Raw genomic sequence first — 19,397 nt, forward strand, 5'->3', positions numbered from 1 at the left:
CCTTCTCCCACCATGCCACTCCTCAACCGTTCTTCACATTACATACACCATAGGAGAATTAACCTATGACGCACGTTGGGGAAAAAAACTATCAGATGGGAAGGTAGACAAGGGGAAAAGGAGAAAAGAGACTGCTTGTTGTTCCACCACCTAAATGAAGAATACTCCATCTCAAGGAGAAAGCAACTTTTCATTTTATCCAATGTTCTTACTACCCAACTCAAAGCATTTTTTAAAAATTGCCTCCCCCCAATTTGAAATAATAAAAATTTTAAAAAGGCAAAACACTGCAAACTAGAAACAAGATTAGAACACCTGGTTTATTGGGAAAAATTCATAATAAAAACTGCAATTGCTTATCCTGCAACTTACAAAATAATAATTTGATAAGTAAATTGGTTTTTATTATGTTAAGTACAAATGGTAAAAAAAAAAAAAAAATCATGTGATATATAGGTATTTCCCATTCAGAGATCTCATATCCCTGAATTCTCCTGTTGCATGTTTCACACCAGATGTTTTAAATCTGTTTACCAAGGAAGACCAGGTTTTTAACTACATTTAAATTTTTGCTTACAGTTGCAGTCTAGCAGAAGCTGTGTCTAAGGATAAGAGCTCAGTCAACTGAGATGAAAAATTTAAACCATTTCTTCTCTTTAGGTTGTTTTAATGTTATTTTTGTGGTAGGAATGGCCTTCCTAATACTTTATTGCACAACCGAATCATATCTATCAGTCAGGATGCATTAGACCCAGTCCATCTTTCAACTCAATCTACTCTGGTCTTTAACACATAGACACCAAACAGTCCAGATTAATATATCATTTTCCCACACCCCAACCCTACAAACCACTTTAGAAGAGAAAATTTCATTTTAGCATTCCCCTACATAAGGAGGCCTTAGTACTGCAACAGGTTTTGGCCATGAAAGAATACTTTCCTAAATGACATATCAAGTTAATGTAAAGCTTAGCAAAAAAAAAATCTGTTATTCAGGACAGTTAGTAGATATTATCAGAGATGGTATGCATTTGGGAAACTTTTTTACTTCTTTAGCTGAAGGCTGGAAAAAATATTTTTTGCGTTTTTTAAGAATATTTGGTCACTGACAATTTTACCAACATTTCCATCTTCTCTTGATCCCATAATAGACCCAGTCCACTTAATCTGGGAAAAACAAACACTTGGTCAAGTCACTTAAATCTTTGAAGCCTTCTCATTTTCACCTTATGATGGTATAAATTTCATATTCAGATTCTTTTATACATGCAGTATAAATGGTATAAAAAAGATATTAAGGAAATATTGCATATTATAGGTAATAAAAAGAAGTAAGTTTCATTTAACTCTATAAAACATATATAAAAGGTGAATATAAAACTATAACACCATTTAAGAAATATTTTCTCCCAAATTATTTTAGCACTTTGACTAATCTAATGATATGAACACTGCCCCCAGAAAAAGGTTCAAAGTATTCTGAAGAACAAAGTTCCATCCTGGCAGCAGCTCCTTCCCCTTCTTAGGCAGATGAGTAGAAATATCTGGGCTTGGCATTGCCCAAGAGGTCGTCTTCGTAGTTGGGGAGGCAACAGAAGAAGAAGGAACAGCCGATGAGGATAATTGTGGCTGCCCACCCAAAGCCGTAGGCCCAGTTATAGATGTAAGTGACTGCGGGATTGAGGTGAAGGTTGAAAGTCTGGGTGTACTTCACGGGGTAAATGACCAGGGAGATGATCTGGAACACAGCTAAAGGGAAGAAAAAAATTCCAACGTATGAATGCATTACGTGCACAAATGAGTGAACGCACAGGAAAAACAGGTTAACTTCCTTTCCCACAATGTTTCTGCCTTTTTATAAGTGTTAAATCCACCTAAACAATGCTAATGAAAGGAGTTGGGGTATCTAGTTAACCATGAGCCATAAAAGATTATTAAATAGTGTGTGTCAGGGATATCTAGAACTGAGTGGAACACTGAATACATGAAATGTGGGCAGAAGACAACTAGAAAATCACTCTACAGTCGATGTCAATGCACAAGCATTATAGATACTGAAGTAAAAAGTGCCAAAACTGTGGTGTACAGTAGAAAGCAGGATGGTCACGAAGAGTCTGTTTTCATCTTTGTATTTCCTATGCCAAAGACATAGTTAGTATTTCCAGTGTTACAAAAAATAATGCATACACACACACACACACACACACACACACACACACACATATATACACACACACATGTGCATGCACACACACACACACACACCATTTGATATTCAAAAATACAGCACTGGAATATTCATCCAATAAATGAACGACTAAATGAAACAATGCACCATTGATGCAAATGATCAGTGTGGAGAATTACCAGAAAACCCTGCGAAAGGAAGTGAGAATCTGAAGCAGAAACAAAGAGGGAGAGATGGAAGGCAGGGGGAAGAGCATTCCAGGCTCAGGGAACAGAAATAAAAGAGGAGAACAGGGTTTGGGGGGAAGTGTAAGGGAGGATATAAGAAAGAAAACGTATGTCAAGATTTCTAAACTCTTTGGTTGTAAGAGTCACAGTCTTACAATTATTATTTATCGTATTAATATTTTAAGCAACTTTGAAAAAAAATACTTAATCTTTTAGTCTTTTTCAATGAACGTGCATACTTCCATGAAGCTGTAATGAGTATGTACTTGCTGTGCTATGTTCTGCATTTTTTGGACTTCATACTTCCAACGTACATTGCTGTATCCAGGGTATGAGCAGATTTTAGCTCTGGGCCAGTGTTCTCCACAAAGAGGGCCCAGCTGGCTGTGCTCTGGGAAATGTACCAGGGAGTGTAGTCCTCACCACCACTTCTTCTTTCACCTTGATTTTGTACTACTGATTCCACAGACAAAACTCCTAACGTAGCTTTCTTTTTTTTTTAATTGCTAAAAAGGCTGCAGATGTTTCCACATGTTAATCTGTTACTTTTATTTCTTGATTCAGAATATTCCTCTTCTCTGGCAATTTATGAAGGTCAATCTTGGTGCAGATTTTAAATATTTCTCTGCTTCTTATATACTTTAAATGGCAAACTCTTCCTAGTTAAGTCTGTTAGTTACTGCAAAATATTGTGTGTGTGAAAGTAATCCTTCTCTATGTTATTCTCTAATTTGCCTCGGCACAAATGTTAAATATGGTGATTTACGCATTTTAGTTCATCATACATGAAGTTCTTGTAATGGTTTGGATGAATGTCTGCAAAATCTAAATTGTATCAGTGCTCGAGTTTTCTGATTTTAACCCAATAATATATATAAAATTTAAAAATAATTGTTGCTGTGAAATGTATCTTAACAATCAAGTAGGCCTTATTCAATATGATTACCATAAAAATGTGTTGGAATCTCTAGGCTTTTTATTCTTCTACAAACATTTCCCATTCTACTTGTCAGACTCTAAGGAGGAACTTTAAATTGTAAAATGAGTACAGAATTAAGCAGGACCGTTAAGCTGTTTGTCTGCTGAAGCTCACTGCAATTAGTTTTCTTTACAACTTCTGCAACCCTGTTGGCTTGAGGTGGCCTTTACTAGAGCTTAATGTTTTAATGCTAAGATGAACAAAAGAGTTTCACTAGGATGTTTTTCAATTGTGACAAAATATATACAACGCAATATTTATCATCTTAACCATTTGTTCAGTGTACACCTCAGTGGCATTAAATACATTCACAGTATTGCATAACCATCACCACTTTCTAGAACTAAAACTTTTTCAACATCCCCAACATAAACTCTATCCCTAGTGCCAGGTGCCTGCCTAAAATTTCAAATAATCCTTGTTCCTAGACTCCTAGTTCTTGTATTCTACTAAGAAATGTTCATTCTGAGCCCCACACCCCTGCACAACTACATTTCTGGCCCCCCAGCACTGGCGATGAGGCAATTCCAGATCTGGCCCCTCCCAGGGTCCCCCATCTCACTGCAGAAAACCCTTTTATGACCCACCACATCATAAGACCTCCTTCAAGAAGTAAAATGGCTCAGGGACATTCCAGCCCCTCAGCATGGGACTCACAGGAGGCCAGCAATGGGCCCACTGTGGAGTCACTGCACTTCCAGGGCTGACTCAGCCCTGGCCCCTTGGGGTAGAGGTGTCACTGAGCATGGGGTCACCTATAAGAGATAATATACAGAGTGATAATCTTCCTCATTTGGGTGGGGAGCACAGAGTACCACCTGAGACACAGGAGAAAAGGGATCTAGGTCTTAAAACACATCTCTCCTCTGTGACTTCCGCCCTTGGGGACACATTTCTGAGAACAAATCAGGAACTGTAATTGTCAGGGATCTTCTTTGTGGATTGGACATTACTATAATGATGTCTGCTGAAGGTAGGGTTTCCAGGCAGGAATTCCCGCTCATTCTCAGGAATTTTTTTCGCTTTCCCATTCCTGAATCACGAAAAAGTTGGTCAGGAAATTGGGAAAATCGGCTCCTTGAACCCAGGTGATTGGTAGTATCTATCGGCTGTCACTTTGTGGAAATGATTCATTGTGGAGAACAGAAAACAGTTTATATCTCAGGATTTGGGAACGGGAAAGCGAAAAATAAATTCCTGAGAACAGGCGGGAATTCCCACCTGGAAACCCTAGCTGAAGGTATGAATGAAGAATTGCTGACACTCAATCTTACCAGCCAGGGCCAGGAGGCCTCCAATCACTCTCAGGAACACAAGCATTTGGGGTCCACAGAGGGCGAAGAAGGAGAGAATGAAACAGATCACCAGGATGATAAAGCCACAGAAGAGCATGGCGGCGGCTGCCCTTCCCCACGCTGCAAGAAAAAGAAACAGTAATTAATAAGACACACAGGCCAAATTTAAAATCACTAATCAAAGTATCAATAGAAGTTTTTTTTTTCTTTCTACTAATTATATATTTGGGTGCAAGGAGTTTTTCTTTTGATAATATTTAAGCATCTCGATATCTCAGGGGGAGAATAGGGAATTCATACGTCGGACATTAATATACTGATGTGCAGTAATGTCTTTCCCTCCTCGGTGTTTCGGGAAATGTTTTATCTCTGAGATGAAAGTTAAACTTCATTAAACTGTTTCTCATTTAATAAATTGGCCATATAAACTGGTATATTTAAAAGGCTCACTCAAGTTCTAACACAACACGATCATAGTAAACATTTTTGGTATTGAACAATCCAAATTACAATCTCTTTAGGAAATGTTTCAAATACCTTTAAAAGCATCTTTGTTTTGTATCAATGTATGGTTCCATCCAAAAAACAATCTTTGAAAACATATACTTATGACTAAGCAGCAAGGTGAAATAAAAAAATTTAATTGTAGAGTAGCTGTGATTTTTTTTTTATAACACGTTTAGCACACTCTTTCTAGACTTTTGCCTAAATTTTAACTTCTGAAGTATTCACAATTTATTGCAAAAGAGTTCCTAATTATTGATATTGGCCTAAAAGCAATCAGGGTGAGGTGGGAATTGAGTTCTAGGTTTGAAGACCTACATTACAGGGGCCCCTCCAGCCCTGTGTCATGCTACCCTGCACCTGTGGAAATAGGGAGCGCCGTGAACCCAGGCTAATGATTCCAGCCAAAAATTCTTATTATTCAATCTGCTCTGATTTTTTTTTATTAAAATTTATTGGGGTGACAATGGTCAGTAAAATTACATAGGTTCCAAGTGCACAATTCTGTAACATATCATCTATATATCACATTGTGTATTCACCACCCAGAGTCAGTTCTCCTTCCATCACTACATATTTGACCCCGTTTACTCTCATCTACCACCCCCCTCCCACCTTACCCTGTGGTAACCATTAAACTATTGTCTGTGTCTATGAGTTTTTCTTTCTTTGTTTGTCTTGTTACTTTGTTGCTTTCAGTTTTATATACCACATATCAGTGAAATCATATGGTTCTTGACTTTTTCTGTGTGACTTATTTTGCTTAGCATAATAATCTCAAGATCCATCCATGTTGTAGCAAAATGTCACTGTTTCATCTTTTCTTATGGCAGAATAGTATTCCATTGTGTATATATACCACATCTTCTTTATCCAATCATCTATGGAAGGACACTTTGGTTGTTTCTATGTCTTGGCCACCGTAACATTGGAGCACATATATCTTTACGGATAAATGTTTTAAAATTTTTTTGGTAGATACCCAGGAGAGGAATTGCTGGGTCATATGGTAATTCTATTCTTAATTTTTTGAGGAACCTCCACACTGCCTTCCTTAATGGCTGTACCAATCTGCATTCTCACCATGAGGGTTCCTTTTTCTCCACAGCCTCTCCAACACTTGTTATTATTTGTCTTGTTGATGATTGCTCTGATTTTTAAAATTTTTTCACACACAACCTTCTCTCTAGAGGTAATAACTAACATTTATGAATTGTTCTGTGTCCAGCACTAGGCTAAGGACATAACATATTTAGCTCACTGAATCCTTACACTAACTTTTTAAAGTTCGTACTATTATCATTTCTTTAGAAATGGGGCTGTAGTAAGGCTTTGAGAGTTCAAATAACCTGCCACAGCCACACAGGTAGTATGTGATTTAGATAGAGTTTGATTTAGAACCCATCTGAATCCCAAACCTGACTCTTTTTTTGAGATACAGTTTACATACCATAAAATTCACTTTCCAAATATACAATTTAATGGTTTCTACTATATTGATAGGGTTATGCAACCATCACCACTTACAATTCTAACATTGTTATCACTCCAAAAAGAAACCCAATGTCCATGAATAGTCACTTTCCATTCCCCTCTTCTTCCAGCTTCTGGCAAGCATTAATCTACTTACTGTCTCTATAAATTTGCCTATTCTGGACATTGCACAGGAATGGAATCATATACTATGTGGTTTTTTGTGACTGTCTTTTTTCATTTAGTGTAATGTTTTCAAGGTACATTTATGTCATAGATGTATCAGTACTTTATTCCTTTTTATAGCCAAAAAAATAGTCTATTGTATGGATATCCCATATGGTGTTATCCATTTGTTCATTAATGGATGAACATGCACTCTTTTTTTTTTTTTTTTTTTTAAGGGGAACAGGACTTTACTGGGGAACAGTGTGTCCTTCCAGGACTTTTTTCCAAGTCAAGTTGTTGTCCTTTCAAACTTAGTTGTGGAGCACGCAGCTCAGCTCCAGGTCCAGTTGCCGTTGCTAGTTGCAGGGGGTGCAGCCGGCCATCCCTTGCGGGAGTCGAGGAATTGAACTGGCAACCTTGTGGTTGAGAGCCCGCGTTCCAACCAACTGAGCCATCCGCAGCTCAGCTTGAACATGCACTCTTAATCTACCGTGTTTCCCCGAAAATAGGACTGGGTGTTGTATTAATTTTTGCTCCAAAAGATGCATTAGGGCTTATGTTCAGGGGATGTCATCCTGAAAAATCATGCTGGGACTTATTTTCCAGTGAGGTCTTATTTTCGGGGAAACACGGTATTACTCTATGTTGCATTCGAAAAGCAGAGTCATGTGCACCTCTGCCCTGGTTTTACTCTTATCACAGTTTGGCTGACATATTTATCCTCACTTAATTCTAGGTCATTTGACTGGTGAAAAAAAACAAAGATATAGCACAGCAGAAAGAACAAGGGCTTTGGAGCCAGCTGGACCTCATTTATACCCTGCCTCTGCCATCTATCAGCCACTGCTAGTCTGTTATCTGTTAACCAAACTAAAACTGCCTTATTTCAAGATTATCGTCAGGATGAAAGCTTTTGTGAGAAAAGTCACGTAGCTTAGAAAGTTCCTCCTGTATATCCATGACTTCTCTCCAGTACCTCAAGTTTACATTTGATTCTACATTTGCAAGGTTCTGTTCTGTCACAGAGATTGTTCCTCAGTTATCCACTGCATTTTTACATCTTTGTTTGTTATAGACAAACCTGAGCTCTGAGCTAAGTTCTCCTGTTCCCTTCTCCAGCCTCCACGTTTCCCCCAGGTGTCCTCTAGATTCATTAATGACTGGGGCATAACAGGTAATTAAAGAGAAGACATATTTTTATATGCTCAAAAACCATGTTTTCACAACAATTACCATGTAGTGGCAGCGGTCAGGATGGGGCTGAGACAGTACATAAGAGGGCATTGTTTTCTATTTGTAATTTTTATTACTTCCCACCAAATCTCCCTTTTCCTGTGAGATCGATAAAATATTTTAGGAACAAGGTAAAATACAAATGTTTTCTTTTAAAATAGAAATGAATAAAGTCAAGATATGCAATTAAGTAAGTCTCTTTTCTCACTTTTGCCTTCTCCTTCTAGTAACGTAACTTTCAAGAGAAGAGAAACTGAGCTTTGTAAAGCACATTAATTAATCAGACTGTCTCAAAGTCTAGCCCATACACCACCGAGTCAAAACCATCAGTGGAGCTTATTAAAAATACAGATTCCTACCCTCCCTCCAGACCTACCGAATCAGAACTCGAGGGGCAGTGTCCAGGAATCCACATTTTACTGGTATGTCTTACATCCATACTAAAGTTTATGAACTAAGATAGCTGATTAATCTTATAAAAACAGATGCAGCACTGCCAAAACAAAACATGTAACTTTCAGTATGTGACCACCCCCTGTCAATTATAGTCTCATTTCTAGATTCTTTTACAGCTACTGCCAATCATTAAATTCAATTAAATCCAGTCATTAAATTCAAATAAGCAGATGCTGATTTTTCTTTTTAAGTTGAGTTCACAGGTTTGAAATTGTGCAGTGAAAGGTCTGTATAAGCATGCAAATGAATGCAAACATAATGAAGATAAATTGCATAGCAGAATGTAAGTTCTCAAGAAAAACATCCTAGCAAGGAACATATTTCAATAACCAGACTTTGACTATCATATTAAGGTTTTAAAAGTATAGCTAAATAAATTATGTAAATGTTGCTATAAAAAGTAATACCAATAATTTTACCTGTTTATTTGATGAAGAATAATAAAGTTAGATTATTGCTATTATTACTTTTCCTAACATTAGAACTGAAATATAATTTACGCTTAGTTTCAGGTACTTGAATTAAACAAATAGTAAGCCACTTCACCTAACCAAAAGCCAACAGACCACTTAAAGAACAAATAAATACAGACCACTTAAAGAACTTTTCCTATGCTATGTTAAATCAACTCTTTTAAAGTGCTGAGTCATCAAAATGGAAAATTTAGGACATTTTTGTCTTGACAAAGGCTGCTTGGAAGTAGACCTGAAAAACCTGCTTCTGTAGCACATTGACACCCACATTGACTCATTTATCACTGAAGGCAGAAAACTTAGCATGGTTTTGAAGATTCTGTTTTGACTAATGAATGACAAACAAGGCAATCCGCCTTCTCATGGCAGTGACTATTTCGTTGTAAAATGATGAAATGGAACCTACCAGGTCTGAGTAGGGTCCTTCCAGCCCAATGTTCTGTCTGAGAAGGGAAGCGATAGCTAAGCCGACTCAGGACGGCAATTCTTCATGACATACATTTCAAAAAGTTGACTCTGTATCCTAAGTACCTTTGGTCTCACTTAATTACCCAGAATGAGCATAATAGCTACAAATTTACCCAAATCTTTTGGGAACTATGTATATTTTTATATTATACCATGGCCCAAACTGCCATATTTACCAACTCTAATGGAAAGTGTCCATTTTTAAAACTTGTCCTCAAGCTAGTTCTTCCATGATTCAACAGATGGTCTTCAGTTTTTCAAAGTCAGACTGTGCACCTTGATCTATTCTGAAGATGAGTCTTTCATTACTATTTTATGCACTTTAAATTGTATTGCCTTTCTTAGTTTTGTGTGTGTGTGTGTGTGTGTAGGAGAGCAGGCAGGATTCTCACTGTAAACTATTCTCTGAATTGGGACCACAAATGCTTATAGTACTCGAGGTAAACAAAAGTTTCTGTGTAGGAAAGCTTTTTGTTTGTTTTGTGTCCTTAAGGGAAGATAAATTTGGTGTTTTATATACATAATCTATTATGTCCTAAGTTTACTTTCTAAATACTACTTGGAGAAGTTTCTGGCCACTTGTGTAAGCTTTGTCAGGCCAGCAATCATGTCTCCTTTGCTCATCATATTAACCCCAATACATGTTATCAAAGAAACCAGCAGCATTATCAATCCACTTTTAAATAAGATTCATTAAAGATCCATTTAATGGCTTATCAAATTTTGCTCTGGCTTGCAAAGTTTCAACATTAAATCAACAACATGGAAGCCATTCAACAGTCACTAATGAAATTCTGACTTATTCCTAGGAAATGTTTGTAAATTTTTTGTATGAAGATGAATTCTATCTTTTTCCAGTGATTACATACGAAAACACAATGTTATAAAGCAAATATGGCTAGGAAAAGACCAGGAAGGTCAACTGGTAACAAAAGAGCAAAAACAGGCAAAAATAAATACCTTGAATGTCAAGGTAGAAACCATAAATCAAACTGAAGCTTGTGAAAATAAACAAAGTTTTATTTTAAGACAAGGAGTTTTAAAATAAGGAGAGCATTGCTGATATTAATATTCTTAGTATTATTTTGGAGACTCACTAATTTTTCCCTTAAAGTTAGTATTTCTTTTCATGGATCACTGCATTCTTCAATAGCTTCACATATGGGCACCAAACACTGACCAAAACAGTCTGTGGTGTAGCCCCTTACTCAGTGCCCTGCAGACACCAACCTGTCATCCAACTAGAGTAGGGTCCCTTTCCAGAACAAAGGATTCATCTATTAACAAGACCAAAGACCCCACCTGATTTTTGTCTGATCTCTCTGTACTGTTTCTATAGGGTTTTTTATGTGATACATGGGTAGAACTGAAAACTCGACAAAACCGTAATTGAAAAAAAAAAAAAAAAGATCCTATCTACAAATAAATATAAGGATGGTATATTCACTGCTGCATGTTCAGTGAGTAAATAATCTGTAGGAATATAGGCCAGTGCTTCTGAAACTTCAAACTGCTTCTGAATCACGTGGTGATCTTGTTCAAATACAGATTCCAATTTAGTAGGTGGGGCCTGAACCACTGAGTGTCCAATAGCCTCCCAGATAATGCTGACGCTGCTCGTATGGGACACTTTTTGAGTAGCAAATATCGACAGGACAACTCCTAGCAGACTCCCAAAACAATCTACACAGGAAGAAGCAATTTTGCAGAAGTTCTGGAAGGCAGAAAGAATGGCTTAGAGGAGGAATGGCAGGGTCACACAGGAGAGCATTCCACAGTTGGTGTGGGATTCTTTACATGCTCTGCATTTTCTCCTGAAACAAAGCCAGATGATAACTAGTTACTGCGGTGTATTTTACAGAACGATAACACTTTACCCCTGTATAGTCTTCTTTTAAAGTCTGAGTGGGGAAAACATTCTACACAGGAAGATATAAAAACAGGGAAATCACACGAGATAAATAGCAGCAAATTTAGGATCTACCCTTAAATATTTAAAAGTCTGTCAAAATGAAGAAGGCTGGAAAACAGAATTTACAGGAAAGGACATTTCAGCTCCACTAGTAGAAGAGGGTATAAGAGAAGTACTTTTAAACAAATAGCATCGTTGAGAAAGGAATTAAATTGCTGAACAAAGGAAGGTTCAGATCAGTCATGGGAGGTGTTGAGAGCACTTGGCAAAAGTTTGAATAGGTGCACTCTTATTCCCTTCTAATTCTAATGTCTAGGAGTCTGTGTCTGTTCACAGCGAGAAGACAAGTTAAGTTACCAACACGGGATTGAGGCTCTCAGGTGGTTAATTCTAAGTGCATTAAGTGCAGCAAATGTGGAATGGACTGGGCTACATTACTGGTTCCTAGATGTCTCAATTTTATAAGTCAGCACATATATTTTTAACCATGAAAACCAATTGAGAGTGGCCAACTTTTTATTTCCTTATGTAAGGACATGAACATGTGCCCTCAAAGAGCAATCTATCTATTAATGCCTAATATCATAAAACAAGAATATTTTATCATCTAACCCTGCCTCACTGCCAAAAGCCACAAAAGGATAATCTCAAAATGAAGTCCCTTAAATTGAATTTAGCCTAATGGAACCTGTTAACTTCATACATATTTTTCTCATTTCCTGTACATTTAAGAACTATAGGGCTACATGATCTAAAAACATTTCATGTAACACTGATTCTTTGAGTTATCCAAGGCTGACTTCATATTAAAAAGCATTCTATGATATCTAAGGATGTCTTCGGTAAACGAGGCTCGGCAGGTCTGTCCAAATCCAAATCCACTCTTCATGACTGACTCCCCACTTTCATTCTTGATGCAGAAACTCATCTCTGTAATCCTCCACCCTGACAAGCGGGAGCTTGCTTGGGATTTGAAATCTACCTCACTGATGCGTAAAATAGCCTCCTGATACATTTTTTTCTTAAAAGTGGAAAAGCAGTAGTGCAAAAGTAGCGTGTGTGAACACGCATTCAAATTTAATTTTGCATTTTATTTAACACATGAAATTTGAATGATCATTTTCATGTTTAAGTCTAGATTTTCTTTTCCCGTTTTGAGAAATATAAACCATGATTTCTAAAACATTCGAACAAGTATCTGTAAAGCTGCGTATTTATTTAGTTGTCACTGTCATGAAAAGAACATATTCATGTAATTTGGTTCATTTATAGGAAAACAAATGAGGCAATATGATAATATAAAATTATTTAAAAACTGTTAATGGTGAAGATATATAAGACTCTGCTTTTTATATATTAATGAACAGTTTACCTTTCTTTAAAAGTCTGTATTATTGAGTATTATTGCCAATACTTGCCAGGAATAACCTGTGTCATTTACACCAAATTAATGTATTAATGTTATGAAGATCAGTTAATAAAAGAGATGGTCAAGCACTTTGTAATAAAAAGGCCACTTCCTTAATAGTTACAATGATAAATCACAATGTTTACTTCCTAGAACATATCAAGAAGTTTTTTAAAACTTCGTCAATTCTCTATAGTGAGGTATCATTTTAATTAGAGCCAACAACCTTACTCCTTGTTGTGTTTATACATGTGTGGGAGTGCATAAACTGTTTGCTACATTTTAGATAAAGTTGTATAAACATTGTTTTCTGCAAGGCCTTACTGAGGCTATCTGAAAATCTGAGGGTTCAGAGACGCCTAGATCATCACCCTGTAGTGTAGATATACACACTTGCTACATTAGTCCATGCCAGGAGAGGGAGTGGAAATATAATAAACACCCCAACTCATCTTTGACGACAACAGCCTGAGACAACCTCTCCTGGTGAATTCACATCTATTTTCTCCTTCCCAAGGTCACCTAGTACCAGTGGATCTGCCTTCATGATTTGATTCTAGGTCTTCAGCTAAAGCCACGTCTAACACGTTATCGGCACTTAATTGCCTCTGCTAAGGTCACAAGAATAACTAAATTACGGTGTGAAATCCACAACCCATGTATGAAAATCAGTCTTGTTACATCATAAAAATCAGTAATAGATTTTTCAATACTCACTTGGAAAACTGAACTTTTCCAAAGGCCAATTTCTCTACTAAATTGATACACACACACACACACACACACACACACACACACACAGAATCAGTGTTTTCTTTGCAATTAAAAGTTAACGCTATAGCCTTCTGTCTAATTAAAAAATTAAACTGAGAAACAAACCTGCTTCCTCCCTTCCATATACAAAGCATTATATTAATCTGAGGTTGGAAGAGCCACACCCTAGGAAAGGTGAGCTCATCCTTCCAGTCAAGAAAAATAAAAACTGCATTGTGTGCGTTTCACAAGAGGGCTGTGGTCACAGCCAGAGACTTGCAGGCCAGATCAAGTCCCAGCAATCATGCTGATCCTGTTTCCACCAGCACCCCTCTCCCTTCCCGGCACTAACCTTCTTACTTCATATGCAGAAGATTGCTGACTATTCTTGGATCTGTGTTAGTCTTTGGAGTGAGGTATGATTATCAAAGTCTGTTTCAAAACACAGCTGCTTAAGCAGACCTACGTCCTCTACAGGATACTAAATTCCAATGCATTTTAACTAGAAGATACAGAGATATTATTTCAAAGAAATTCCCTTTAAAAACTTAAAAGACTTGCGATGATACAAACCTTGGTAGGCATTCTGTTTGTTTTAAGAAAAGAAAAATATAGATATTAAGAAAAGGAGGAAAGTTGTTCAGTCTTTACATTTTATTACTTGCTAACCAGGACCATGACTCCTTCTGGGGAAAAGTTCACAGGGGTCCTTCCAAACAATTTCACACTCCTTAAGAATCAGCACCAAGCCCCGATAGACGGCTCCAGAAATAAAATTTGGTTGGAAGCCCCAGAGCCACTTAGGGGGGAGGGGAAGAGAATTCAGTCAATGATCCCAGAAGGGAATGAAAAAAGGCAGGGTGGACTTCCTTCTCTTTCTCGATTTAAAACTATTAAACTCCCTTGGTAAGGTCCCATGGAATAGTATTTAGCTTTAAGCTTCTTATGATCATACTTGCCCGCACCCCACACACACTGCCGATTACAACAGACCCCAGCTGTTCTTCACATCTGCCAGTTAGCAGAGGCTGGCACCAGATAAAACCACGCTGCTCTCCCGTCAGGTCCATTTACAAGTTAAGCACTGAGGCTTCCACCATGCTGGAAAAATAAAATACTCCATCTGCAATATATTATTTTTGTCCACTCTGCTTAATTTCGCGGGTGTAGAAGATGTGTTTGGTTTTTGTTTGTTTTTTTCGATTTCAAACCGCATTACAGTTTTCTAAACAGCAAGGCTGTGCTTAAAGCAGACACCCATGGAGACAACAGCGCATGAGAGCTATTCTGACGCGTTCAACATTACAGTACGTACTGAAATCGTAACTGCTGAAATTTTGACTAAGACAGCCTTTTTGTTTTAGTGGAAGAAGAGCTGTTTTCACTTGGTTCAAGTTAAATGAATAATACAGCGACATTAGGGAAGGCACGTATTTTAATATTTTAATAATAGGAAGAACCAGAGGAGGCAGCGGAATGGGAAGAAATTTCAGACGTCTCCAAAAATATATCATTTGTTCATTATATTTACTCATCAAACCTTTTCAAATGACTGAAATCATCTTTTGCACGTAACTGACAAACCCTAAGAAAAAACATTGTTTGAACGAGGGCCATTTTCTTCCAGTGTTGAGCCTGGTTTTGCTCGGGTAGGATGCATGAAGCTAAGCTCTAAACAGGTGTTTTTTTGAATCACCCATTCCCCCTGACCCTGTTCAGTCCCTTCCCAGAAGGCGGTTTCCTAAGGCCCGGGCGCACGTCCCGACGCGACCCGGAGGACTTCCCGGAGGCGGCGGCGGGCCATGGCACTCACCGTACTTCATTAGGCTCTCGCAGCCATCCGCGGGGGACCCGCTGCCGCCCCCCTCGTGAGAGCATCGCCACCATAACGAGGACGTCTGGATGTGGTCGCTCGACTGCAGCCAGCCGCGGCCGGCTAGCGCGATGATGTCGAAGGCGATGGCGCTGAGCAGGAGCAGGGGCAGGATCCACCTGCAGCGCTCGCAGGCCAGGCCGCAGCGCAGCATCTCGACGGTGACGGCAGCGGGAGAGGAGCGCACGGGGATCGGACGCCGGCGGAAAGTGGCCCGCAAGCGCGGGCAGGGCGACAAAAGGGAAGAGGTCGCGGGGGCGCGGCGCCCAGGCCCCACCTAGATTCCGGTGACTCAGAGCGCGCCGCCCCGACCTGCCCTGCCGGGCCGGGCCGGGCTGGGCCGGGGAGCGCGGGAGAGGCGGGGCCGAGCTCAGGTTACACCCGGCGTGGGGGGGCTCACGCGGCCCCGGGCGGACCTGGAGGAACGCGGCCGAGGCTCCCACGGCCGGCGCGCGGCGCAGGCTGCTGCCACGCGCGTCTCTGCGCTTCCCCACTGCCTCGTTTCCCTCCTACGTGATCTTCTCGTACAAATGTGTTTCTTAGTTCTTCAACGTGTGTACGTTTTACTCTGCGCAGCGCCGGCTACATAGTTAACCCCTGATGTCAGATATTGGTCTGGTTTTCAACAACACCATTATGTTTAAGTTCCAGGCAGGTGGAGACGCGTGTTCAAATGGTACCTGGGGGTCAATGCTGCCCTGCTTGGGAACGCGTGCGGCAAACCCGGGAGCCGGTCCCCAACCCTCCCAGGCAGAGGTGGACGCTTCCTCCGGGGCTCCACCTTTGTTCCTTGTACCGTGACTCGCCTCGTCCTCTTATTTGTTTATATGCCTGCCTTTTCCGCTGGGTTATCAGCTCTTACAGCAGAGGCCATGTTTTATCTATCTGTGTACCACTGGTGTCTGTCTAGCACCGCGTCCGGTCTGAAAGGAACTCAATAAACATTTGTTGCGTGAACACACTGAATTTAACAAATGCTCGGTTTCAGAAACGCTTCATCTGGCTTCCCCAGATACCTTCTTTCATGTCCTGTCCGTGTGTGCCGCCGTCCCCTCCCTATCACAAATGTCTACCTATTTAAACCCCACTTTATCTACTCTTTACTATTGGGTTTTTCCAAATAAACACCATATGTCCGTATGCATCCAGCACCTAAAATCCCAACTCCAGTGTCGTTGCCTTGCTTCTGTCACCACCATGACTCCTCAGGTGTGGCAGACAGGGTTGGGTGCAGCTGGGAGTGGCACTGAAGAGAAACAAGTTCTCAGTGTCAGGCACCCCGGTGGCCTTGGGCAAGTCATGAAAAACATCAAAAGAGGGTCACATCTTTATGTCTCCAAAGATTTCTTCTGAATCCCTTATTTTTTCCATTAATTTAATAGAAAACGAGTGGGAAATACTTAGCAATGTTTACATTTTTAAATTTAGTTCTCTGTGTTTCAAGTTTTGTGTTCTCAATAGAAACAGAATACTATTTTGTTTTATTCAGTCCTCTGGCAATTTTTGAGAACGAATAAAAGTACTGAGAAAGTTAGTGTCTGAAACCACATGAAATAATTTCCCCAGCCTTCGTTTTACACAAACCAAGTTCAAATATTTTCACTTTCAAAGAATAGTACAAGAGGTATTCTGGCAAGAGTTAACTGCATATGGTGGAGATTGTGTAAAGAAAATATGCTCTCAGAGTTTTCAAGAGTATGAAAATATTTATTTAATTAGCTGTGTATGATATATTTATGAGAAAATATCATTTTCTTACAAAACAAATAGAGTACTGATTATGAGCAAAGTGGTTTCAGACAAAAGGAAAAGTTTCACTGGTGTCTTAATATCCCTGAATAATTTTGGACTAAATGTAACTTCTTATTCCAGTGGATTTGCATAAAAAGGCTCATTAATGCTGAGATGAAAGCAAGCAAAGTCTCCTCAGAATTTCTTGAAGAGACTGAACTAACCCTGGTTAGGTTCCAACAATAACATACCTCCCACATGTCTCATAGATTGTGTGGAACCAGATAACTTGGGTTCTGATCCTTTCCCATATTATCCGTGTGACATTGGTCCATTTAATTTCTTTGTGCCTCAGTTCCTCATCTATAAGATGGATGTGCTCACCCCCTAGTGTTGTAATGAGTATTAAAAGAGCTAATATATATGAAGTGCTCAGGATCATACCTGTACACTTTCAGCCACAACGCAAGGATTGATGATGGTGATGATAATTTTCACATAGGTTTCCCACTTCAGTAAGATTGGAAAGGTTACTTTTTACGTTTGTAAGGAGCAAAGTCTATATATGAATACCAGCTGTGAATCATTAAGTTATCTTAGACAATGCACTCATTTGTCCTAGTCACAGTTCTGAAATGGATTATGGTGGATAGTAGACAGTTAAATAGCTCCCCTGCTGGATAATATAAGGATTGCAGAGCACTCAACAAATGTAAACTGTACCTGCAAAGTCTGTTTTTATAAATTTTGGCATTTTATGGTTATAAAAGCAAAGAATATTACAAACAAAATGCAAAAATATATAATTGCAGAATAAAAATGTGTAGTTGTTTTATTCTCCTGTCCAGAGAAAGTAATCGTAATAATAATAGTAACATTTGCTGGGAGTTTCCTATGTGCCAGAGTTTCACATCCACCTTATGAGGTGTGTACAACCATCAGCTTCATATAAACGAGAAGACGGGGGTCAAAAAGACATTAAGTAGCTTGCTCGAGACTGCACAGTCTCTGACTTGCAAAACTACACTCCACCGTAGGCAGTTTGACACCAGAGACAGTGCTATTTACAATAACCACTCATAAGAATTTGGGATATATCTCTCCAAAAGTTTCCTTCTTTCTCTATTTCTTCTTTCCCTTGCAAACATCCAGCTCATTACCAGTTCTCTCCCAAGCTATGAAGAAACGCTGTTCATATAAGCTGCCGTGCTCTCACTAGTAAACCAACGTGAGAGCAGTGTGATAGAACAGGCTACAGTAGAATAAGCACAGTACAGAGCTCAGGCAATCTGAGTTCTAGTTCTCACTGACCCTGTGTTTCCATGTAATCTTTGTCCAGTCTCTTATTTTTCCTGCTCATGCAAACTTCTAATTACCTCCATTCTCTCACCTCTTTTTCCTTCCTCAGCCAAATATAATCTCTCTTCTACCCAGTGATGTGATGGTAAAAGTTTAACAACTATGTCAAGAAAAAAAAATCCTTGACTTATAGCATTTGCCAATTTCCATGGTGTAAATATTCCCCCATGACTGTTTTCCAGCTGCCAACTTGATGTCACTGAACAGAGTCAGGAAGAAATATCTGTCTCAAGCTAGTAAGAGCACACCACTGTGTCTACCCGCATATCCTATGAAAACTGTTCTATTTTTCAAAGATCACCAGCAAGCTCACATTTGCCAAATTCAATGGATATCATTGGCCTCTTTGTTCACCAGATACTTTGATGTCTCCCTCCATGAAAATTTCTACATTCTTCGCTTCTACAAAGAAGTTGAAACCCAGTACCCAAAGATCACCAGGAACACACCTATAGTCAAATAAAGTTAGATTTATAAGCTCGTTGCAGCAAGGGAGACTGCAAATCATGGGACATTCTGGGATGTCTCAGTGAGAGGGTGTTAGGAGGGCCTAGTAATAAGATTTAGGCTTCTGTTAGGTGATTTTGGAGATGGTTTCAAGGACGTGCGTGTTTTGTTCTGAGTTACATTATGTTGGGAAGACTGATACTTTATTTTGCGGTTGCATGGTATTTTTGTTTTTTCTGTGTTTAGATCTGATTATGAAATGGCCTTGTTTTTTTTGTCTTGTTCTGTCACAATCACAGAGTGACCTTGTGTGATGCTCATATTCTGTAAAATTATTTATGCTCAGCATTGGATCATCTCAGCATAGATATTGGTTGCCAGGCCAACTACCAACTATCAGGGACTGTTTTCTCTCTCTCTCTCTCTCTCTCTCTCTCTCTCTCTCTCTCT

The 19,397-nt window shown here is 39.1% G+C and overlaps 1 protein-coding gene across 1 annotated transcript; it reads right to left on the reverse strand.

The window, feature by feature from the left end:
* Positions 1–301: 301 nt before the first annotated feature.
* PERP (p53 apoptosis effector related to PMP22) lies at positions 302–15,902 on the reverse strand. The gene is made up of 3 exons (XM_019732810.2): positions 15,351–15,902; positions 4,669–4,809; positions 302–1,749 (listed from the first exon to the last, which is right to left on the reverse strand). The coding sequence occupies exons 1-3, from the start codon at positions 15,562–15,564 to the stop codon at positions 1,523–1,525; spliced, it is 582 nt and encodes a 193-aa protein (XP_019588369.1). The 5' UTR covers positions 15,565–15,902; the 3' UTR covers positions 302–1,522.
* Between the last annotated feature and the right edge of the window lie 3,495 nt (positions 15,903–19,397).

Source organism: Rhinolophus sinicus, linkage group LG05 (assembly GCF_036562045.2).
Source record: "Rhinolophus sinicus isolate RSC01 linkage group LG05, ASM3656204v1, whole genome shotgun sequence".
Lineage (NCBI taxonomy): Eukaryota > Metazoa > Chordata > Mammalia > Chiroptera > Rhinolophidae > Rhinolophus > Rhinolophus sinicus.

Bases quoted from the DNA above. Each gene is read 5' to 3' on its own strand.
- PERP (XM_019732810.2), bottom strand. From the start codon at position 15,564: ATGCTGCGCTGCGGCCTGGCCTGCGAGCGCTGCAGGTGGATCCTGCCC. The intron at 4,810-15,350 runs GTGAGTGCCATG...TTTTTCTTGCAG, and splicing joins CGAGAGCCTAATGAAGTACG to CGTGGGGAAGGGCAGCCGCC. The intron at 1,750-4,668 runs GTAAGATTGAGT...TCTTCCCTTTAG, and splicing joins AGGCCTCCTGGCCCTGGCTG to CTGTGTTCCAGATCATCTCC.